This window comes from Pseudonaja textilis, chromosome 15, assembly GCF_049901715.1.
Source record: "Pseudonaja textilis isolate UNSWEBS1 chromosome 15, rPseTex1.2, whole genome shotgun sequence".
In the NCBI taxonomy this organism is placed as follows: domain Eukaryota; kingdom Metazoa; phylum Chordata; class Lepidosauria; order Squamata; family Elapidae; genus Pseudonaja; species Pseudonaja textilis.
The window spans coordinates 4,373,003-4,396,500 of record NC_142004.1 but is presented as its reverse complement, the minus strand read 5'-3'; the positions used below and the strand labels follow the sequence as shown (position 1 = coordinate 4,396,500).

Here is a 23,498-nt window from a genome sequence, read left to right as displayed (position 1 = left end):
AAGAGGAGGAACAGCCAACAGGGAGTGAAAGTCTGGCTCCAGAGGTTGTGGAGGAGGCTGGGGAAGGGCAGAGGCCGGCTGAGCAATCAGAGGAGGATCCAGGCCCGTCCCCTATCCATCCTAGGTCACGCAGGGAGGAGAGGATCAGGGAAAAGCGAGGTCTACTCGAGGAGATTCCCATGATCCTCCTCGTGGCTTGCAGCTGGGAGCTATGTATATAAGTTCGTAACTGCATAGTCAGAATTGCTGGAGTCAAAGTTTAGAGTTTTCTTTGAAAGAGGTTTATCTTTGCCGGCGTTCTTCCCATGGACTCTCCTCGGTTATTTTCCTGGAGTTTATGATGAGTTATCTTGGTTTCCTTCGGAACTCTCGTCAATGCGGTTTGTTTTGGTTTTCTTTTTGCCTCATTATTTACTTTTGTGACTTTAAACTGTGCCTAATAAAACAGTGAAGTTAAGTTGAAGGCCTTACCGGACTTTAATGTATGTTTTGGGTTTGGGGTTATTTTGAGAGACTCCGGGGTCATCACACCGACTTGCCTTCAGAAGTTGTGGGTGCTCCCATCACTGGAGGTTTCTTAGAAGAGATCGGACAACCCTTTGTCGGGGATAGTCTGGGAGGTCTCCTGCTTGTGCAATGTGTTGGATTAGAAGACCTCCAAGGTCCCTTCCAACCGCATCATTCTATGTTCTAAACCAGAGTTTTGCATCATGTGCAAACCAAGCACAATATTGAAGGACTTTCTTGAAGGTCACGGCGTCGTGAGCAGAGATCTAGATTGGCTCTAGAATTAATCACCTTTTTCATGCTTTTATGGATGCAGCAAAACGTGAAAGAGTTTTTTGTGCCACTTCGGCCGCTGGCAATCCGGATTGCAAGGAACGCACATGGGAACAAGACAGGTAATATTTGGTATTTTGTATTTTATGCTCTTCGATAGACTGTTGCTTACCTTTTGTTTGTTAACGAGTGCTTTGCACAGGTGATATATCTATCACCCTGCATTGTTTATCCTATTTGCTCATTAACCTCCAGCAAAGCCAAAAAAGAGAGGATTCTATGGTGGAACATCCAAAAACAGGAAATCTACCACAGGTAGAATCCTTAAAGGGAGTGCGCTAACACTGGAGCATTGCAATGCATGTGGTGGTCTTTGTTTAAAATCCTTTGGAGCGGTGTTTTTCAAACTTGGTAACTTTTAAGATATATGGATATCAAATCCCAGAATTCCCCTGCCCATTGTACTTATTCTGGGATTCTGAATAAAATAGCAGCTTTATTATTTAGCATTGTTGCACATTTAATATTACCTTCCTATAGCTTCCTATACAATTCCATCTTAAAGTAAGTTACAGTTTTATGCTTCTTTGCCTTCTTTCCTTTCCTTTCCTTTCCTTTCCTTTTCTCCTTCCTTCCTTCCTTCCTTCCTTCCTTCCTTCCTTCCTTCCTTCCTTCCTTCCTTCCTTCCTTCCTTCCTTCCTGTTAAGGTTACGTATTTGTCGATTTTAACACTGAGGAAGAACAACAGAAAGCCCTAAAGAGGGATCGAGAATACATGGGTGAGTCTCCTGTTATTTTGTTTGCTTGTTTTAACTAGGGAAAAAATCGTGACTTTCCCCCCCATTTTTCTTCATGTACAAAGACAGTGGAGGTGTTGTCATTTTAAGCCCCCGTTTTAAAACATAACACGCAAAACCAACAAGACAGACACAGACTTCAGAGAGTAATTAGTAATTTTGAATACACTGTATTCAAAATGTTTATGAATAAAAAAAAACATATACAAAAATAAGTGCGGATACTTGGCAACTGACTCGTATTTATGACGGCTGCAGTGTCCCGGGGCTCATGGGATCTCCTTTTATGACCTACGAACAAGCCAAGTCAATGGGGGAAGCCAGATTCCCTTAGCAACGGTGTCACTCACTTAACAGCCGCAGGGATTCACGTAACCACGGTGGGAAGGAAGGTCGTGAAATGGGGCGAAACTCACTTCCAGGTCTCACTTAGCAACAGCAATTTGGGGGCTCAGTTGTCCTAAGTCGAGGACTTACCTATATTCTGCACTTCGCCTGGCAGGCGGTCGGTACATTGAGCTGTTTCCAGAAGAGAGGGGCACTAAGGGGAAGCCCTCCGAGAAGGGATCTGGCCAGATCTGGCAGAGGACCAAGAAAGACGACGAGGAAGAAGAAGATCTGTCAGAATCCGGAAGGCTTTTCGTGCGGAACCTTCCTTACACCTGCACGGAAGAAGAAATGGAGGCCCTCTTCTCCAAATACGGTAGATGGTCGTGCTATTTTGTGGGCCCTGGAAAATTTTCTTTTCCAAAACCGTTGTTCCTCGAAAAGAGGGAAGATCCTCATAAGATTTCAACATAGCTTAACCATTTTGGACCATGGTGCTCCTTGGGGGAGGATTTTATTACCAATCCAAGTGACATCAGTGCTAGTAAAGAGTGAGGTCTGCCCTAGTGTATAAAATGAGGGCAAATCCCACTCTCATCTAGCACTGACGATGTTATCTAGTTGGGTAATGAAATGTCTTCACAAAAACAACCAAGCTCAGAGAGCATCAAGGACTCCATAGTCCTCCTCCTCCTCCTCCTCCTCCTCCTCCTCCTCCTCCTCCTCTTCCTCCTCCTCCCTGCAATCCCCCCTCTTTACTAGTACCAATGATGTTATCCAGTTTGGGTAATGTAATGTCTGCAAGAAAGCCACCAAGCTCAGAGAACATCAAGGACCCCACAGTCATCCTTTTTTTTCCTCCTCCTCCTCCTCTTCCTCCTCCCCCCCGCAACCTCATTCCCTTCTAGCATTAATGACATCACCTAGTTAGATAATGAAACAACAGCAAGAAAACAACCAACTGTTCTATCGAAACTATTGTGATATTCTAACGCTGCCTTCCTCCCAAGTAGATCTTCTCCCGCAGCCTTTTTCCAAATGAATCTGTTATTCTACAGGGCCTCTCTCCGAGATCCACTTTCCTATTGACAGTCTAACCAAGAGGCCCAAAGGCTTCGCGTTTGTCACCTACATGTTTCCTGAGCATGCCGTGAAGGCCTTCGCAGAAGTGGACGGACAGGTTTTCCAGGTACCAATTGATTGGTGGATGGTCTCTATGCCACAGATCTTAGAGGGTTTGCCCCCAGGGAGTGGGAGTTAGTCAAAGGATGATCTGAGCAGCTAAAGATTCTTTCTTGGGTTTCCCATATATATTGAAAACTTGTTTTGGGGCTCCACTGAGTGATTCGTGTTAAATGCTTATATTATAATAATACTTTTCTTAATGGGATGAGGACTAGATTCAACTTACACGTAGTAGTTTTTGTGGGTGACAGAAGGTGAAGATAGCGCCTCCATCATAGTTCCCAGAGGATATGTGTTATGGTGCTTTGATTTGGCAAGATTCGGTCTATAGGTAAGGAGCAATAAAGAAAACTGCTTAGAAGAACCTCAGCGTGTCTTTCTTAGGTTTTGGAGCCTGACAGTTGCAGAGATTTCCCAAGATTTAGGGATCCAGGATAACTTTGGGCATTTCCACTTGTTCCATTTCCAGGTTCGGTAGTTCAGATTTTCATTTTGTCTCTTAGGGCCGAATGTTGCACGTGTTGCCTTCAACCATCAAGAAGGAAGAAGCGGAGAGCTCAGCTTCTGCAGGGTCATCTTCGTACAAGAAGCAAAAGGCCTCAAAAGACAAAGCAAACAGCCTGAGGTTTGTGCTTTCACAAGTTGTCTTCCTCTCTCTCTTTTCGTTGTTTGTAGCAAGCGTTTTCATATATTAGAAAATAAAATCAGTAAGAAGTGAGGAAAAAATATGCTGTAAAAGAGTAAGAAAAGGAAAGAAAAAAACTAAAGAAATAGTTAAAGGACTTCTTATCTTACTTTTCAACGGTTAATTACAATCTTATCGTCCGACCCTCCTCTCTTTAAAATGTTTTGCAAATCTCCTGGCCTCCGCATTTAATGATTTACCTTCAGTGTTATGTAATCATTTAACTGTGATAATATTATATAGGGTGGTATTTACTGGAAAGGGGTGTCTCCTTTCTCTCACACTGCGGTCTGAGTGTCAAAGGGGAACGATATTGCAATATCTCTTTCTCTCTCTCTCTCTCTCTCTCCCTCCCTCCCTCCCTCCCTCCCTCCATATATATATGTGTGTGTGTGTTTTCTTAAGTTTTTGTGGGTATTTATATGCATGGTATTCAGCTTTGTTCAGGTATTTTCCCACGTCGTTATAGTGTGCTTTTAAAGTTGTGCTTTTCCAAATTTAAAACAGAAATGGCTGTGAAAGTCTGACTCACAGGCGAACACTATACAGAAGCCTGATGATGACAGATGAGATTCTGCCAAAACGTTGCTACAACTTTAAAAGCACAACTATAATGACGTGGGAAAATACCCAAACAAAGCTGAATACCATACATGTAAGTACCCATGAAAACTTAAGAAAACATATATATATTTGTTTTCGTAGATTTTCACGGGTACAGGTATGTAGGTCTAGGTGTGTTCGGGTCTTTTCCCGTGTAAGATTAAGAGTATTTTGGTGACGTTTCAGTGAGATCCCACTTGCCATCCTCAGGCTGGTGCTTTCGGCTTCGTGCCAGTGCAAGCAGTGCCACTGCTTTTTTTATTTATAGATAGATAGATAGATAGATAGATAGATAGATAGATAGATAGATAGATAGATAGATAGATAGATAGATAGATAGATAGACAGACACACACACACACACACACACACACACACACACACACACTCACTTATATACAGCCTGTTATGGATTTCTGATTATCACAGTCGGTTGTTTTATTTTTGGTAGAGTCTCACAAGATCCATAAATCATCAGTTCCTTTTTGATGATTCATTCAGCAAAAAGCCCATGTAAGGTTTCCAGTCTTTTGAAGATTTGTGCTTGTCAGAGAATTATAGGTAAAGCTTCCCTTCGCACATAATACGTGCTAGTCGTTTCCGGCTCTAGGGGTCACTCCTTATCTCCGCTACAAAGCCGAAGAGCCAACATTGTCCGAAGACGTCTCCGTGGTCACGTGGCCAGCATGACTAAATGTTGAAGGTGCACGGAACGCTGTTCCCTTCCCCTAAAAGTGGTCCCTATTTTTCTACTTGCATTTTTTACATGGTTTCGAACTGCTAGGTTGGCAGAAGCTGGGACAAGGAACGGGAGCTCACTCCGTGACACGGTGCTGGGGATTCGAACCGCCAAACTGCTGACCTTTCTGATCGACAAGCTCAGCGTCCCATCCCCAGAGAATGATAAACAAGAACAAAATCTGGGAAGAATGGAAACCTTACGTGGACTTTTTGCTGAACCAAGACAAATATTGCCGCCTTGGTTCTCGGACCGAACAGAAGGTTTTAGCCATTTCTGCAAATTGTGACACGTTTGCAATCCTTTCCTCCACTTTGGGAACGTTATTCTTCCAGTCCTGCCAAACAGCGGAACTCACAATGTTTGTCTTCCCGCCAGCTCTCACAACTGGAACACCCTCTTCATGGGAACGAATGCCGTGGCCGACGCTGTTGCGCACAAATACAACGCTACCAAGAGTCAAGTGCTGGATCACGTGAGAGTTGTTTTTTTTTTTTGTCATGGTTTGTTTGTTTTGAAGTGTAGGTTCTGCCCTTCGAGGAGAATCTTCGGCCAAAAATTTAGGCCTAACATTTTTTGTTGTTGTTGTTTCCCCTAATTCAGTATTTTTCAAACTTGGCAACTTTAGGATGTAATTACCTGGAAAATGATAGGTTTTCCCATGGACAAGTTTTCCCATGGACTTCGTCAGAAGGTCGCAAAAGTGAATCATGTGACCCTGGGACACTGCAGCCGTCATAAATATGAGTCAATTGCCAACTAAACTCATAGAGCACCAAGGACTCCTCATTTCAACCTTCAGCTACGAATTGTTGGCTGGAATGATGTATAATAGCTTTGTTCCTCATATCCCTCCATCCCATCTAACAGGTGTTTGGTTGTTCACATGACTCTTGAGAACTTAACAGAGTTGGAACAGACCTTACAGGTCATCTAGCCCAACTCTCCACCCAAGCAAGAGACCCTACACCATTTCTGATAGATGGCAGTCCAGTCTCTTCTTGAAAGCTTCCAGTGATGAAGCTCCCACAACTTCCGAGGGCAACTTCTGTTCCGTGGGTTGATTGTTCTCCCTGTCAGAAGGTTTCTCATTATTTCCAGGTTGAATCTCTCCTTGTTCAGTTTCCATCCATTGTTCCTTGTCTGGCCTTCGGGTGCCTTGGAGAATAGCTTGACCCCCTCCTCCTCTCTGTGGCAGCCCCTCAAATATTGGAAGGCTGCTCTCCTGTCTCCCCTGGTCCTTCTCTCCACTAGACTAGCCAGGCCCACTTTTATGTTTTAGCCTCCAGTCCCCTAATCATCTCGGTTGCTCTTCTCTGCACTCTTTTCTAGAATCTCAACTTCTTTTTTATAGTGCGTTGACCAACACTGGACGCCTCTTACTTCCTTTTTCTCTTGGCAGGAGGGCAAGGGCAGCGTGGCTGTGCGGGTGGCACTTGGCGAAACGGAGCTGGTTCAAAATGTGCGCCGGTTCCTGCTTGATCATGGAGTCAGCCTGGATTCCTTCAGCCAGGTAAGGGCTATAGCGGCTGTTCGAAACCCCCCCCGTTCCTTCTCACTAAATCTGCGACGTCACAAAAAAGCGGTTGAAGCCGTCAGAAAAGAGAATTCGATTGAGCATCTTTTTTGTTCAGACATTCCTGTGTCTCCAAAGCTCCTTAGCTGTTGAAAGCGAGCTGCTCAGCTTTCTGCATCTACGTGAAAAAAAAAAAGAAATAAATGGATTTGTGATTTATGGTTTTGTTGATTAGAACAAATAGATTAGGGGGAGAAAAGAAATAGGATGTACTGTAGCTTTAGAGAGAGGTTAAAATATAATAAAATGCCTATGTGCCTGTATCTGCTGTGAAGAATATCGAAAGGGACTTTCTTTCCTTTCTATTTTTTTCTTTTTGCCATCTTGTTTTCTTTCACCTTTTTTCTTTTTCTCTGGTTTCTTTTTCTGCCGTGAGCTTCTCATGGAAGAAAGGAAGGATGGAAGGAAGGAGGGAGAAAGGAAGAAAGAAAGAAAGAAGGGGGGGAGGGAGGAAGAAAGGGGAGGGAGGGAGGTTCTCTCATTTTCTCACTCTCTATGTGCAGGGAAGAGTTCCCAACGGAGACATGGTCAAATCAGCAAACTTTTTTCCCCCTTGAGCTGTAAAACCCTTTCAGGCCGATCGAAGGGCTCGGCTCTCAAATAAACGGTTAGCGTTGCAATGCAGCCTCTCATTCCTTTCTTCCAGGCGGCCGGAGAACGGAGCAAGGCGGTGATTTTGGTGAAGAACCTGCCTGCTGGCACGAAGGCGAAGGAGCTGGAGGAGGTCTTTGGGCCTTTTGGTAGCCTCGGCCGGGTGCTGCTCCCCGAAGGAGGGGTGACAGCCATCGTGGAGTTCCTGGAACCCACTGAAGCCAAAAAGGCATTCACCAAATTGGCCTACTCCAAGGTAGGCAGGCCTCCAGTTGTGGCAGATTCTGTTCTGTTCTGTTCTATTCTATCCTATCCTATCCTATCCTATCCCATCCCATCCCAACCCAACCCAACCCAACCCAACTCTTCCCAACTCTTTCATTCCCATCCCATATTTTCTGTTCTATTCTATTTTATTCTTTCCTATTCTATTCCTATTCTATTCCATTCCATATTTCCTATTCTATTCTTATTCTAATTCTATTCTATTATTTCCTATTCTTATTCCATTCCATTCTATTCCATATTTCCTATACTATTATTCTTATTCTTATTTTTATTCTATTCTATTCTATTCTGTTCTGTTCCGTTCCACTCCACTCCACTCCACTCCACTCCACTCCACTCCATTCCACTCCACTCCACTCTATTCTTTCCTGTTCTATTCTTATTCCATTCCATATTACCTATTCCTATTCCAATTCTAATTCTAATTCTAATTCTATTCTATTCTTATCCCAGTGTTTCTCGACCATGGCAGCTTGGAGACGTGTAGACTTCAACTCCCAGAATTCCACAGCCTGCTTGGGAATTCTGGGAGTTGAGATCCACACGTCTTCAAGCTGCCACGATTGAGAAACACCGTCCTACCTACTATTCAGTATTAATTGGCGTCCTGCCTTAAACAAACCTTGGGTTTTTTTTTTTAATCCTTGCACTGATTTGTATTAATATTTTTCCCCCTTCCTCATTTTAACTTCTTTGCACTGATTTCCTTCTTCCTTGCTCAGTTCCAGCATATCCCTCTCTACCTCGAATGGGCACCCATGGGGGTGTTTTCTGGTCCCGGGACAAAAATGTCGGAGGTTGAAGAGCAAAAGGAAAGTGAGGAACAAACCCAGAAAGGTATGTTTGGAGGTTTGTGGCAGTTGAGTAGAATTGCTTCCATATTATAGAAGAGAATAGAATTCTTTTATTGGCCAAGTGTGATTGGGCACACAAGGAATTTGTCTTTGGTACGTTTGCTCTCAGTGTACATAAAGAAAAAAATAAAATACATTCACCAAGAATCATAACATACAACATTTAGTGATAGTCACAGGTTACTGATAAGCAATTAAATCATACCAGAGAACAAAACAATACAAATTGTAAAGATACAAGCAAGATACGGGATACTTTCAGACTTAAAAGATTCTTTTAATGTATCTTTACAAGGGAGATCGGGGATCCTCAAACTACGGACACAGCCCGCTGAAGCCATTAATCCGGCCCATGTGGGACCATGAAGCTGCCCCGCCCACATCGCCCCACCTATCCGTCGTCCTCCACCCACCTCTGGAGGCTGAGGAGGCCAAAAACTGGATGTGTGGAGGCCTCAATTGGCCCAAAATGGGCCCATTTTTTGGCCTCCAGAGAGAGTGGGGGGAGGAAGGGAGAGAAAGACACACACACACAAACCCCCCCCCCCCAGAAGTCCCTTATACACACCCCAAGTCAACCACATCCCTTCACTAACTTACTTTCCACCCCCCCAGGAGCGTAACAAATTAAAGTTTAATTTGTATTATTTAATGGACTGCTAAATTGACCACACCTACCCAGTCACATGACCCCCTAGCCATGCCCACCCAGCCGGTCCGGCCCCCCAACAGTCTACAGGACCGTGAATTGGCCCCCCCTGTTTAAAAAGTTTGAGGACACCTTCCTTAGATTCACTCATATTTCCTTCTCTTGCAGGGATTTTTGGAAAAAGTGATGCTCTGAAGGAAATGAAGGAGGAGGAGGAAGAAGAAGAAGAAGAAGAAGAAAAAGAAGAAGAAAGTCTTCCAGGCTGTACCATTTTCATAAAAAACCTCAACTTCAGCACTACAGAAGATACACTAAAAGAGGTGATTTTCAGGGATTTCGTGGCTATGTAATGGCCTGCGGGAAAGACTTTGGGAGACGGAGTGAAGAGAGGCTGCCGAGAGAATGGTCAGATGAGAGAGGGCATGGCCCACAGCGGGTAGCGGGAGAAACCCTCCCTAGTTTCTCAAACGGTAAAAGTGGTAGGGGGAGAATTGTACTTTCAGACTTGGAAGATTCTGTCAGTGCAGCTTGACAATAAAGTGGAATTAGCTCCTCTGGTTTTGATTCCTATCTGGTTTGCCCAGTGAGGCAGACAAAGTCACACGTTCTGATTTCGTATCCAATTATTTTGGGGGCCTTCCCTTCCCTACTCTTTCCTTCCTTCCTTCCTTCCTTCCTTCCTTCCTTCCTTCCTTCCTTCCTCCCACCCACCAGCTCCTCCATTTTCCTTTCTTCTTACCTTCTGTCCTCCATCTCCATCTCTATTTTCCTCCATCTCTATCTCCATCTCTATTTTCCTTCCTTCCTCCATCTCTATTTTCCTCCCTCCCTCTATTTTCCTTCCTTCATCTCTATCTCCATCTCTTATTTTCCTTCCTTCCTTCCTTCCTTCCTTCCTTCCTCCCTTCCTTCCTTCCTTCCTTCCTCCATCTCTATCTCCATCTCTATTTTTCTTCCTTCCTTCTTTCCTCCATCTCTATTTTCCTCCTTCCCTCCCTCCATCTCTATCTCCATCTCTATTTTCCTTCCTTCCTTCCTTCCTTCCTTCCTTCCTTCCTTCCTTCCTTCCTTCCTTCCTTCCTTCCTTCCTTCCTTCCTTCCTCCATCTCTATTTTCCTCCTTCCCTCCCTCCATCTCTATCTCCATCTCTATTTTCCTTCCTTCCTTCTTTCCTCCATCTCTGTTTTCCTTCCTCCCTCCCTCCCTTCCTTCCGTGTGTTTCACCACAATCTTAGAAGCATCGTCACCCTTCCTCTTGAATTAAATTTGGGAAACTCCCCTTGAGGCAGTCAAGTAATCCACATTACGGAATCTGCTTCGTGCTTCATGGCGATCCATATTCCGCCTTCCTGGCTTAGCACGGAGCACAAACTCAGGCTGCGAGTTTGCTAGTGTAAACTTTGGATGTCGCACAGCATCTCCACCCCCCCCACCCCCCCCACCCCCTTTCTCTCCCTTTGTCCTTCCTGTCTGGGAGAAAAGCAGAGGAGGTGGCACAATACAAGAGAATAAAACTTAAAAGTATGCTGCTATTTTCTTCTTTTCCAGGTTTTTTCCAAAGCTGGTGTTGTACGGAGTTGCACCGTCTCGAAGAAGAAAGATAAAACTGGTATGCGTTTTTCTGATTTTTTTGCCCTTGGAGTTCTTTTGTACCACAGGGGTGTTTGACTTTAATTCCCATAATCCACAGTTGATTAGTCCTCGACTTACAACCATTTATTTAGTGACTGTTCAAAGTTACCTGAAAAGGGTGATTTACAACCGATTTTTGCGCTTAAGACCGTCGTAACTTCCTCGCGGTCAAAGGGAGCAAAATGCAAGCACTTGGCGACTTTCAAGGCTGAAGGTCCCTGAGCTAGAGAAGGAACAGGGAATTATTTTAGCATTAATCAACTTCTGATCATCCTCTGGTGTTCTTTTTAGGCAACCTTCTCTCCATGGGGTTTGGATTTGTGGAGTACAAGAAGCCGGAATACGCTCAGAAAGCTGTCAAGCAACTACAGGTAACAGTGCCTAGCGATCTATGGGAATGGCCCATAGTCATGTGGTCAACATAATTATACGTTGAGGTGAATGGAACGCTGTTACCTTCCCACCAAAATGGTACCTATTTATCTAGTCGCATTTGCGTGATTTCGAACTGCTAGGCTGGCAGGAGCTGGAGCCAGGAACGGGAGCTCCTCCTGTCAATCAGTGCTCGGGTCTCGAATCCAAGCTGGCCAATATAACTATACATTGAGGTGCATGGAACGCTGTTACCTTCCCACCAAAGTGGTACCTATTTATCTAGTCGCATTTGCGTGCTTTTGAACTGCTAGGGTGGCAGGAGGTGGAACAAAGAACGGGAGCTCCTCCTGTCAATCAGTGCTCGGGTTTCCAACTCAGTCTGTCAGGTCTGCAGCTGACAAGCTCAGTGTCTAACCACTGAGCCATCACGCTCCTACCCCCTTGCTCTGCTTAGGCATATACCTGGTTCACATTCTTGGTTCACTTTGTCTTTCTGTGCCTTCCAAGGTTTCTCCACGATGGACTCTGAATAATGGACTGAAATAGAGTTTGTGGATGACCTCTTCCACCTTGGAATATTATTTAGCGCAGTAAACATTGATTTACGATCTCCAGCTCTCTGCCTTCTTCGCTCTCCTTTCGTTCTGAGCTGGCAAAGACCAGCCTTCCTGAACTCGGTGTCCTCCAACTGTGATGGATTTAAGAGTCATCGGCCACCAATGAATGGAGAGACCTCCCAGCGGAGGGAGATTGATTTGTCGGGCCCAACACGCTCCCACATTGGTTCTAGTTGATGAGTCACACAACTGACCTTTTTGTTTAGCAACCTATCTTGAAAAGGTTGGGCTGAAATCCTGCTCCCTAATGAATTAGCCCCGCTTTCGATCGAGGTATCCGGAGACCCGCTTCTCTGGTTGGTTCATTGGGTTGCAACGTTTTGCAATCTGCTTTCTTTCAGGGTTGCTCCGTGGACGGCCATCAGCTGGAAGTGAAAATCTCCGAAAGAGCCATCAAGTAAGTTTGAGAAGGGAAGTCACTTGTGGTCCTTCTCCGGTCTGGAGAAACTCACTCCAAGCATTTTCTGCAGCGTGTAAAACGTGACCCTGGCATCTGAGTTGGATAACAAGTTCTAGCAAGACTTTGTCAGGCGTGAAAGTGGGCATTTTGCTCTCAAGATGGCTTGCTGGGAAGTGGGGAAGACCTTGGGAGACTGGGTGGAGAGATGCTTGCCGAGAGAACAATCCGATAAAGGACAGCTTAGCCCTTAGCTAGAGTGTGGGTAAGGGAAAAGGCTCAGAAGGGATCCTCCCTAGTTTCTTGGGCTGTAAAGCACCTGTGAGTATGTGAATCTTGCAAGTAGAATTTTCCTCCCCTTTAGAGTCCAAGAAACTAGGGGGGGTCTCTTCTATCCATTTGCAGGCTGGGCTGCTTCTTATCTGACCATTCCCCAGACTATGATGGCAATTGGTCCCTGGTGTTAGTCTTGTGTTAGTGTTGTGGCCTGTCGGCCGCCGGCCCCTCGCATCAACCAAATCAGAACAGGAGGAGGCATGGGAGTCAGGATTAGCATCCAGGCAACTGGGAGCTCCGAGGGGGAAGAGGGAATGGAGTTAGGAGAGAGAGAGAGAGAGAGAGGCGGAGTCTGGGCCGTCCGTCAGCCCTCAGATGGAGAGTCAACAGCCCCCAGATCTGGAGGTGGCTGATGAGGAAGTGGAGGAACAGCTGGGATCAATGCCTGAGGTGTGGATGCACAGAAGGCAGAGGAGAGGAGAGCAGTGGAAATCTATGGGCCGGTCCTTGGGAACGGAAGAGCCACCGCTGCTAGCAAAGCCCCACCCTAGCTCTGGGGGTAAAAGTCAGGGGGCGGAGATGAATAGAAGTGGCAGACAACTGTTCATCTCCCAGCCAGACGGACTTGTTAGCCTGCGAGATAATTTTTTTTTGCTGGGGCTGCCGTCGCTCCTAATAAAGGAATCTTTTGATGTTTTCTCGTGTTTGGGGAACTGGGTCAGATCAGTTGGATGGATGGTTTGGCTTCTTTTGCAACCCTCAATAGACCCCGGAGGTCCCCTTAAGCTAAAATGCCAACGGACCTGGCTTCAAACCTCATGCTTGACCCAAGAGAGCATTGCACAGGGCACTGATGCCCGTCTCTTTTGGATCCCCAGGTCCACAGGGACGACCGCCCGTAAGAAGCAAGTCAGCAAGAAGCAAGTGAATTCCAAGATTTTGGTGCGGAATATCCCCTTCCAGGCCACGGTGAAAGAGATCCGGGAACTTTTCAGGTAAGGAAGAAGGCTGCCCTTCGTATCCAGAGAAATGGGTGCTGTGAGGTCTCTGGTGCGCTCTGAGCTTGGTTATTTTATTACCCAACTGGCTAACATCATCCTGGCTAATTAATGCTGAAGATGTTACCTAGTTGGCTAATGAAATGTCTGCAGAAAACCCACCAAGCTCAGAGAATACTGTGAAATCCACAGTTCAATCCTCAGCTATAAATATTTTCTTGTGTTAGTCTGTGGAGTCCTTGGTGCTCCCTCTCCTCTTTTCTTCCTTCCTTCCTTCCTTCCTTCCTTCCTTCCTTCCTTCCTTCCTTCCTTCCTTCCTTCCTTCCTTCCTTCCTTCCTCCCTCCCTCCCTCCCTCCCTCCCTCCCTCCCTTTGGTTGTTTGCTTGCAATGTTTTTCAGGAGTAAACCCACCCTTCCTTCCACTGATGATGTTACCTAGTCAGTTAATGAATTGTCTGCAAGAAAACCCAGGGCCCCATATTCCTCCTCCTCCTCCTCCTCCTCCTCCTCCTCCTCCTCCTCCTCCTCCTCCTCCTCCTCCTCCTCCCTCCAAACCCCATTTCCTTCTAGCCCTGATGAAGTTTCCTACTTGGGCACCAAATCGTCTGCAAGAAAACCACCCAAGCTCCGAGACTTGCACCAAGGATTCCCACAGTTTAACTACAAATATGTTGATTAAGTTGGGCGCATATCAACGGCTAGAATTCTGGCCATTGGAAGTCCACCCATCTTAAGAGTTTGCCAAAATTTAAAACAAAACAAAACACTGCTTTAGAGCATCAAGTTACATAGATCCTATCAGTGGTGGAATTCAAACTTTTTTTACTACCGGTTCTGTGGGCATGGCTTGGTGGACGTAGCAGGGGAAGGATCCTGCAAAATCTCCATTCCCACTCCACTCCAGGAGGAAGGTTGTTGCAAAATCCCCATTCCCTCCCCACCCCACTAACCTGCTTTCCAGCCCCATTTTCCTGGGCAGGGCAACCAAGCGATCAGCTGGGATTCAATGGGAGGCAGAAAAGAGATGGGGTTGGCAGGGCCAGTCAGAGGTGGAATTTGCTGGTTCTTCTGAACTCTACTCCAAATTTCCACTACTGGTTCTCCAGAACCAGTCCAAACCGGCTGAATAACCACCTCGGCATCCTATTAAACCTACTTAATAACCCTGAAAAAAAAAATGGGTTGGGATGCCAGCGTTTTCTCCTGCGGGGTCTGCAGGGGGCGCTCCCGAGCTTCGCAAGGGAGGGAGGTGAGCCAGCGGGGGCTGACTTAAACCTAATAGAAGCTCTTGGCTAGAAATTGGTAGATACTTGAACAGATTAAAACGTCCAGTTGGGAGCTGAGCAGGAGAAGTAGAAATAACCGAAAGAATAAAATAAAAATTGCCTGCTGTGAGGCTGCTCGCGGTTTAATATTCAAATGCAGGAGTGTTTTCCCTTCCGCGGCTTTTGATCTCATTAAACCATCTTGGGCTTTCTCAAGCGTGGAGCAGGTCCGATGAACACAGCAGCCCTCTTGCTTAACGGAGGGTTAGAGATTTGCGCGTTGAGGGGTGGGAGGGGGTCTCCTGGATTTAAGATGGATCTCATCCGTGGAAGAGCCAGAACGGGAATGGCCCTTTAACAACCTGTGGACTTCAACACGCTTGGCTTGGGAATTCTGGGAGCCGAAATCCACAGGTCTTCAAGTTGCCAAGGTGTAGAGCAAGGGTCTTCAGACTTGGCAAGTTTAAGACTGGTGGGCTTCCAACTCCCAGAATTCCTGAGCTAACACGACTGGAGGAGGAATTCTGGGAGTTGAAGTCCCCAAGTCTTAAATGCTGTCAAGTTTGAAGACCCCTGGAATAGATAGATAGAGAAAGAGAGGTAGGATAGAGAGAAAGATAGATAGAAGAAATAGATAGAAGAGATAGATAGAAGAGATAGATAGAATAGATAAAGAGGTAGAAGAGAGAGAATGGAAGAGAAGGGAATGGAATGGAATAGAATAGAATAGAATAGAATAGAATAGAATAGAATAGAATAGAATAGAATAGAATAGAATAGAATAGAATAGAATAGACAGATAGATAGACAGCAGATCAAGGGTCTTTAAACTTGGCAAATTTAAGACTGGTGGACTTCAACTCACAGAATTCCTGAGCTAACATGACTGGAGGAGGAATTCTGGGAGTTGAAGTCTACAAGTCTTAAATGCTGTCAAGTTTGAAGACCCCTGAAATAGATAGATAGAGAAAGAGAGGTAGGATAGAGAGAAAGAGAGATAGATAGAAGAGATAGATAGATAGATAGATAGATAGATAGATAGATAGATAGATAGATAGATAGATAGATAGATAGATAGATGAATAGATGAATAGATAGAATAGATAAAAAGGTAGAATAGAATAGAATAGAATAGAATAGAATAGAATAGAATAGAATAGAATAGAATAGATCAAGGGTCTTCAAACTTGGCAAGTTTAAGACTTGTTGAGCTTTAACTCCCAGAATTCCTGAGCTAACATGACTGGAGGAGGAATTCTGGGAGTTGAGGTCCACAAGTCTTAAAAGCTGTCCAAGTTCGAAGACCCCTGATTTGGAGACCCTGGCCCTAAGTTATAGAAAAGTCATTTTGACTTCGGAAATGCACTTCCCAACTTAAGCACCCCCAGCTGGGAAAGTCCCTCTGGAGGGTTTTCTATCTTTATATATATATTATATATATATATATAACAAAAGCAGGATAATATATATATATTATCCTGCTTTTGTTATTCTTACAATTAACTCAGGGGGAAAAACATTGCTAACTCACTGTTTCCTGGTGATGGACCCAAGGCAGAACTAGAACTCACTGTCTCCTAGCAATTGGTCCAAAGTCACCCAGCTAGCTATCATGCTTAAGGTGGACCTAGAACTCACCATCTCCTGATGAGGGACCCAAAGTCACCCAGCTGAAGACAGAACTAGAACTCTTTGTCTCCTGGTGATGGACCCAAAGTCACCCAGCTGGCTATCATGCTTAAGGTGGACCTAGAACTCACGGTCTCCTGGTGATGGGCCCAGCCAGCTGTCATGCCTTAATGCAGAATTAGAACTTACCACCTCCCGGTTCTAACCTGGAGCCTTCCCCACGAGACCAGACTGCCTCTCCTTTGAACTTCATTAAAACGCCAGGCGTTTCTGCCGCTTCTTCCTCTCTCCCCCTTCCGCTGATCGACTTTGGGCCTCAGTTCCCTATCAGCGAAATGGGAATATTAGCCCCGCCCCCCCCAAATCTTCCTCCACCAGCGACTCTTTCTTTTTTAAAAAAAAGGGCTGCAATGTTAAAAGTGTTCTCTGTGCATGGTAAATTCTAAGTAAATATTGCCCGTAGCCAGAGGAAAGACGTGTGTGCGTGTGCATGTGTGTGTGTGTGTGTCTGTTTCCATTTCCACACCTCCTTCTCTACCCCCCTAGTTTTGTATCTCATTTTCACATTATCATCAAGTCGCCCACCCCCCTCTCTGGGACCCCCCCCTTTTTCGAGGGCTATTTTGACAGCTTCTGTCAGCTGCCTGCCATCACCTCCTTATTGGCTGCGGGCACCTCTGGCATCGTGCTGAATGCAATTAGAATCTGATTAACAGCAGAGAAGCGCAAGCAAAGGGGTCTCTCTCTCTTTCTCTCCCTCTCTTTGCACCCCTCCCTCTATAAAGAACCAAAAAAAAAAAAAAAAGAAAGAACCACAGTAAAAATATTCTCTTTCCACTAAACTGTTTTGCTGGCCGGCGGGATTGTTTGCATTCCGCCAAGTCTCGGGGCCAACGGAGGAGCAAAACGCTTTGCTTGCCAATAATAAGCTTAATTTAAAAAAAAAAAGAAAGAAAGAAAAAATCATACTCGGATAGAAATACAGCCCGCGACTTTTTCAACAGCTCCTCAGCTGCCGGAAGACGGTTTTCTTCTAAAGCTGTATTTTTGCAACTCAGGCAGGCCTTCCTTGCACCCTCCCCAAAACTCTGGCCGTCGTATGAACGGGGGCACCCAAGAACAGGGGTCCCGACCTCCGGACGTGACATGCCAGAAACTGGGCCGCGCAAGAACAGTGGGATGCAGGCAGCATGGGGAACCGTGCCCCCTTCCGGTCCACGGAACAACCGTCTCTCCATGGAACCGGTCCCTAGTTCCCCAAAAGTTGGGGGCTGCTGCCCTAGAAGGCAATAGTAGCATTAGTTAGATTTGTATACCGCTTCACGGTGCTTTCCAGCCCTCGCTAAGCGGTTTACAAAGTCAGCCTCTTGCCCGCAACAATCTGGGTCCTCATTTTACCCACCTTGGAAGGATGGAAAGCTGAGGCAACCTTGAGATAGGTAGGTAGGTAGGTAGGTAGGTGATAGGTAAATGGAAGATAGGTAATAGTTAGATGGAAGATAGATTTTTGGATGGATAGATGATAGGTAGATAGAAGATAGATAAAAGATGGATGGATGATAGGTAGAAGATAGATAAAGATAGATCGATTAAAAAAATAGATGGATGGGTGATAGTTAAATAGATGAGAGAGAGCACTTAGACATATACCACTTCACGGAGCTTTCCAGCCCTTGCTAAGCGGTTTACAGAGTCAGCCTCTTGCCCGCAACAATCTGGGTCCTCATTTTACCCACCTTGGAAGGATGGAAAGCTGAGGCAACCTTGAGATAAATAGATAGATGGATGGATGGATGGATGGATGGATGGATGGATGGATGGATAGAGATTAAGAGGCACATGGCTCTTGTATTTTGGTAACTTCTTGTTTTGATACCGGTCTCTTTCTGTTACGACAATGATGATTGTTCGGGTTTTCAACTTGGATGTCGGCTGCCTAGAATCTCTAGAGCTTGATCGGATATCCTGGTTAGTCAATAAACATCCAGAATGGCCTGCTAGCTTGATGAAAAGAAGGACTAGGGGAGAGATGATAGCAGTCTTCCAATACCTCAGGGGCTGCCCCAAAGAAGAGGGAGTCAAGCTATTCTCCAAAGCACCTGAAGGCAGGAGAAGAAGCAACGGATGGAAACTGAACCAGGGAGAGAAGCAATCTAGAACTAAGGAGATATTTTCTGACCGTGAGAACAATTAATCAGTGGAACAACTTGCCCCCAGAAGCTATAAATGCTCCAATGCTGGAAGTTTTTAAGAAGAGAGTGGATAACCATTCGTCTGAAGTGGTATAAGGGTTTCCTGCCTAAGCAGGGGGGTTGGACTAGAAGACCTCCAAGGTCCCTTCCAACTCTGTTATTCTATTCGGTTCTGCTGCTGATTTGTCTTCTCCATAAAGGAAAAATAACCTTATCCTTTAAGATCCCCTGCAAAGTTGTCATGGAAATAGGTATGAGTTATAAGAAAAGGTACACCAGGCAAGGAAGAGAGAGGGAGGGAGGGAGAGAGAGAGAGAGAGAGAGAGAGAGAATGAATGAGAATGAATCACGAAAAATGGGGTTTTCAGGTACCGAGATGGTTGCAAGAATTTCTGCTCTGATTGCTCTCCTAGCTGGTTTGATGGTCTTTCCTTTTTTTTTTTCCTCCCCGTTTATCGTTTCTTCTTTCTTGCTTGCTCTTCTTGTGCTCAGTCTTATTTTTTTTCCCCCACTTCATTTTCCCTTTCTCAGAAAAGAGGTTTCTTGAGGACTCTTCAGGTGCCCGTGGGAGGAAGGGGAAAGAGTCCAGAAGCTATAAGGACAATGGCCATTTGCTCAATGTTTTCGCAGGGCTGGGAGGGACCTTGGAGGTCTTCTAGTCTAACCCCCCCAGCCTAGGCAGGAATCCTTATATACAATCATGGATAAATGATTGTCCAATCTTCTTGCTTTTAATTGTTTTTTTAATCTACATATACTTATGTGTGTGTTTATCTACATCTACCAGAAAAGAAAAAAAAAGGCACTTCTCAGGATCTTGAGCCACCATGAAAACAAATATAAACAAATATAAACAGAACCAAAAAAAAAAGAAAAGGAAGGAAACCCCTTTAAAACAGGAAACAATGCAAAAGTATATTTTTTAAAAAAAATCATTCTAAGGTAGATAAAACTCGACATAATTCATCGCCAGTACAGCCGTGGCCCTGATTTCTTTAAATCACAGTGCCAAGGTGGTACATTTCGTTCTCGGCAAAGATTATACCTCTTAAGAACATTCATCTATTTTTCCTTCTTTGCAAATGGGAACTGAAGAAGGTTTTGAAATGGCTGTTTAGCTAGAAAACTGATACAGATTCAGATTAACAGAGTTGGAAGGGTCCTTGTAGGTCATCTAATCCAACCCCCACCCACCCACCCCCGCCCAAACAGACCCTACACCATTTCTGACAAATGGCAGTCCAATCTCTTCTTGTGATGAAGCTCCCACAACTTCCGAAGGCAACTTCTGTTCTGTGAGTTGATTGCTCTCACTGTCAGAAAATTTCTCCTTATTTCCAGGTTGAATCTCTCCTTGGTCAGTTTCCGTCCATTGTTCCTTGTCTGGCCTTCGGGTGCTTTGGAAAATAGCTTGACCCCCTTCCTCCTCTCTGTGGCAGCCCCTCAAATATTGGAAGACTGTTCTCCTGTCTCCCCTGGTCCTTCTCTTCCCTAGACTAGCCAGGCCCAGTTCCTGCAACCATTCATCATACGTTTTAGCCTCCAGGCCTTTGATCATCTTAGATAGATTCAGATTAACAGAGTTGGAAGGGACCTTGTAGGTCATCTAGTCCAACCCGCCACCCAAGCAGGAGACCCTACACCATTCTTGACGGATGGCAGTCCAGTCTCTTCTTGAAAGCCTCCAGGGATGAAGCTCCCACAACTTGCGAGGGCAAAACTCACTTAACAAAGGACTCGCTTAGCGTTAGAAATTTGGAGCTCAGTTGTGGTTGTAAGTCACAGAATTCCAGTATTTGAAATGGCTTGTAGTTTGGGGTTGGGGTTTTTTTTTTTTTGGCTTCTGTTTCCCTTTTTGCCTCTTGGGATTATTTTGTGATTTTTGAAGGCCCCGAAGAGGAAAGACAGAGAGACTTTCCTTCATTTCTTTTTTTTTTATATATAAATTTTTATTATTTTTTTAACATAAAAAACACAACAACAAAGCATAAAAGTATCAGCTCCCCCATATTTTTGTACACACCGTAAGTCGGTTGGTCCATCGGTTTTGTGCATTCACCTCATAGTCACAATTACAGTTACTTTATATAATACTCTTATCAATACAAATTTATAAATCCTAGTATCTCTATTAAAGAAAAAAAAGAAAAAATTTGACTAAACTTTTATTCGGTCATGCCTTTATGAGATAACTATATTTTAAATATTTTATTCTAAAACAAATCTTATAATCATACCAATTCTATCCCAAATATGAAAAGAAAGAAACAAAGAAAGCTATTATATAAATATAGTATCAAAAACCAATAAAAGGAAAGGGAAAATAAAGTCATTATTATTCCTTATTATCTAACTTTTATATTTTAATATTTCATCATTCAACCATTGATAGAAAAGATCCCAAACTAAATAAAATTGTTTATCTTCTTGCTCTCTAATTTCAAAAGTCAATCTACTCATCTCAGCACATTCCAAAATTTTCTTTACAACTTCTTCTTGCAATGGAATTTTCTCATTTTTCCAATTTTTTGCAAATACAATCCTAGCAGCAGTCAATACATTTACAATCAAATATTTCAACTCTTTACTATAAGTATCTGGTAGTATTCCCAATAGAAAAACTCCGGTTTCAAGTCTATATGCTTCTTTGTCATTTTTTCCAGCCACATGTGGATTTTAGTCCAATATTTTCTAGCATCCTCACAAGTCCACCACATGTGATAGTATGAACCAGGTTTCTGATGACATTTCCAGCATTTTTCGGATTTGTTCTTAAACATTCTTGCTATCCTTGTCGGGGAAAATGCCACCTGTAAAACATCTTATACAAGTTTTCTTTATAGGCTGTAGACATTGTCATTTTATAATTTTGCGACCATAATTTCTGCCATTTCTCTAAATCAATCCCATATCCAAAATTCCTCCCCACGCAATCATAGTTTCTTTAACTTGTTCTTCCTCAAGCTTAATTTGCAATAAATAACCATACAATTTTTAATCACCTTTTCATCAGTACCCATCAAAATCTTATCCAAGTCAGTTTGCTTATCATAAAATCCCTCTGCTTTGGAATCCTCATGGTACTTTGAATATATTTGCAAATATGAAAACCAATTCATCCGTATACCTTGTTCTTCCAATTTTTGCATCGATTTAAGTTCACCCTTTTCATCTAATAATTCCCCATAGTTAACTGTTTGTTCCTTTTTATAGATTATAGGATAAGAAAACGCTTCTATCGTCGATAACCAAACTGGAATTTTCAAATAACACTGTTTTTTTATCTTTTCCCAATTCAACCACAGAGACTCCCGTATATAATGCCTTCTAAAATACCCCTGTGTTTTAGTTCCCTTGTACCATAAAAAGCATGCCAGCCCAACAACAAATCATGACCTTCTAATGTCAACAATCTGGTTTTCCTTAATGTTATCCATTCTTTAACCCACGCAAGTTTGCAGCTTGGTAGTACAACTCCCAATTAGGCAGTCCAAACCTCCTCTAAATCTAGCATCCTGTAAAAGCTTTAACTTTATTCTTGCTTTCTTACCTTGCCATATATACTTCAAAACAATTTTATTTAAATCCTCAAAATATTCTTTTCCAAGCCTAATTGGTATTGTTTGAAACAAAAATAAGACTCTGGGTAAAATGTTCATCTTAATTGTTGAAATCCTTCCTATTAATGACAATTGTAAGTTCTCCCATTTTTTCAAGTCTTGAGCTATCTGTTGTTTAAGTTTAATATAATTATTCTCCTTCAATGTACTACATCTTGATGTCAAATATATCCCCAGATACTTAACCTTGTTTGTAACTTGAATTTTTAACAGTTCTGACAACTCTTCCCTTTGTTTCAGCAACATATTCTTTGACAAAATCTTTGTTTTATCTCTATTTATTTTCAAACCAGCCACCTCCCCATAGACCTCTATCTTTTCCAACAGTTTCAAGGCTGTTTCTATAGGGTCTTCCAAGATAAAGACTAGGTCATCTGCAAAGGCTTGTAGTTTAAATTCTTCCTTTTAATTTTCATTCCTTTTATAGTTTTATCTTCTCTGATATTTCTATTCAACACTTCCAAAGTCAATACAAATATCAAGGGAGAAAGAGGACAACCTTGTCTTGTGCCTTTTCTTATATTAATAGGATCTGTAAGTTCTCCCTCCATCATTACCTTAGCTGTTTGTTCATTATAAATTGCTTCTATTGCCTGAATAAATCTTCTAGCAAAGCCCATCTGTTCCATTAAAAGTAACATAAATCTCCAATTCACGTTATCAAATGCCTTTTGAGCATCTAAAAATATCAAGGCCATTTGCTTTTCAGGATGTGCCTCATAGTATTCCAGGGTGTCCAGAATTACTCTCATATTGTCTCTGATTTGTCGCTTTGGCAAAAACCCATTTTGGTCTGAGTGGATAAAGTTATTCAAGTACTTTTAAGTCTTTCTGCTAATATTGAAGCAAAAATTTTATAATCTGCATTTAGTAAAGAAATCGGTCTATAATTCTTGATTTGCAGTAGGTCCGCCTCCTCTTTTGGAATAAGTGTAATGTAAGCCTCTGACCATGTTTTAGGTATCATCTTTTTTAACATAACTTCATTCATAACTTCTAACAGTGGAATACACAGTGATTCTTGAAAGATTTTATAAAATTCTACAGGAAACCCGTCTGGACCTGGTGCCTTTCCATTATTTTGTTTCTTAAGTGCTTGACTTAACTCCATCATTGTTATATTACTTTCTAGCATTTCTTCAATCTCTTTGGGTATCTTAGGTAGATTTGCATTCTGTAGGTATTGTTTAACTTTCTCCTCGTCAATGTCTTCTTTCTTATACAAATGCTTATAAAAATCATAAATAATCTCTTTTTTTCTTTGCTGCCATAACAAATTTTACCTTGGTCGCCTATTAACTGCGGTATTTTCCTCGACTCTTTCTCCTTTCTCAATTTGTATGCTAGCCATCTACCTGGCTTATTTGCATCCTCAAAATAATTCTGTTTAGCATTCCTAATTTTCTGTGCCAGTTCTTCTTTC

At 43.4% G+C, this 23,498-nt stretch overlaps 1 protein-coding gene across 3 annotated transcripts in view; it reads left to right on the top strand.

Annotated features, from left to right (window-relative positions):
* Positions 1-23,498, top strand: part of RBM19 (RNA binding motif protein 19) — a 69,878-nt gene that overhangs the window by 5,008 nt on the left and 41,372 nt on the right. For all 3 annotated transcript variants that reach the window (XM_026718651.2, XM_087913236.1, XM_087913235.1), the window contains exons 8-21: positions 824-902; positions 1,488-1,559; positions 2,080-2,280; positions 2,963-3,093; positions 3,593-3,714; positions 5,495-5,591; positions 6,519-6,629; positions 7,339-7,539; positions 8,294-8,408; positions 9,243-9,394; positions 10,623-10,683; positions 10,998-11,077; positions 12,040-12,095; positions 13,250-13,366. In XM_026718651.2, coding sequence (XP_026574436.1) covers positions 824-902; positions 1,488-1,559; positions 2,080-2,280; positions 2,963-3,093; positions 3,593-3,714; positions 5,495-5,591; positions 6,519-6,629; positions 7,339-7,539; positions 8,294-8,408; positions 9,243-9,394; positions 10,623-10,683; positions 10,998-11,077; positions 12,040-12,095; positions 13,250-13,366 — 1,595 coding nt within the window. The remainder of the gene's footprint in view (positions 1-823; positions 903-1,487; positions 1,560-2,079; positions 2,281-2,962; positions 3,094-3,592; positions 3,715-5,494; positions 5,592-6,518; positions 6,630-7,338; positions 7,540-8,293; positions 8,409-9,242; positions 9,395-10,622; positions 10,684-10,997; positions 11,078-12,039; positions 12,096-13,249; positions 13,367-23,498) is intronic.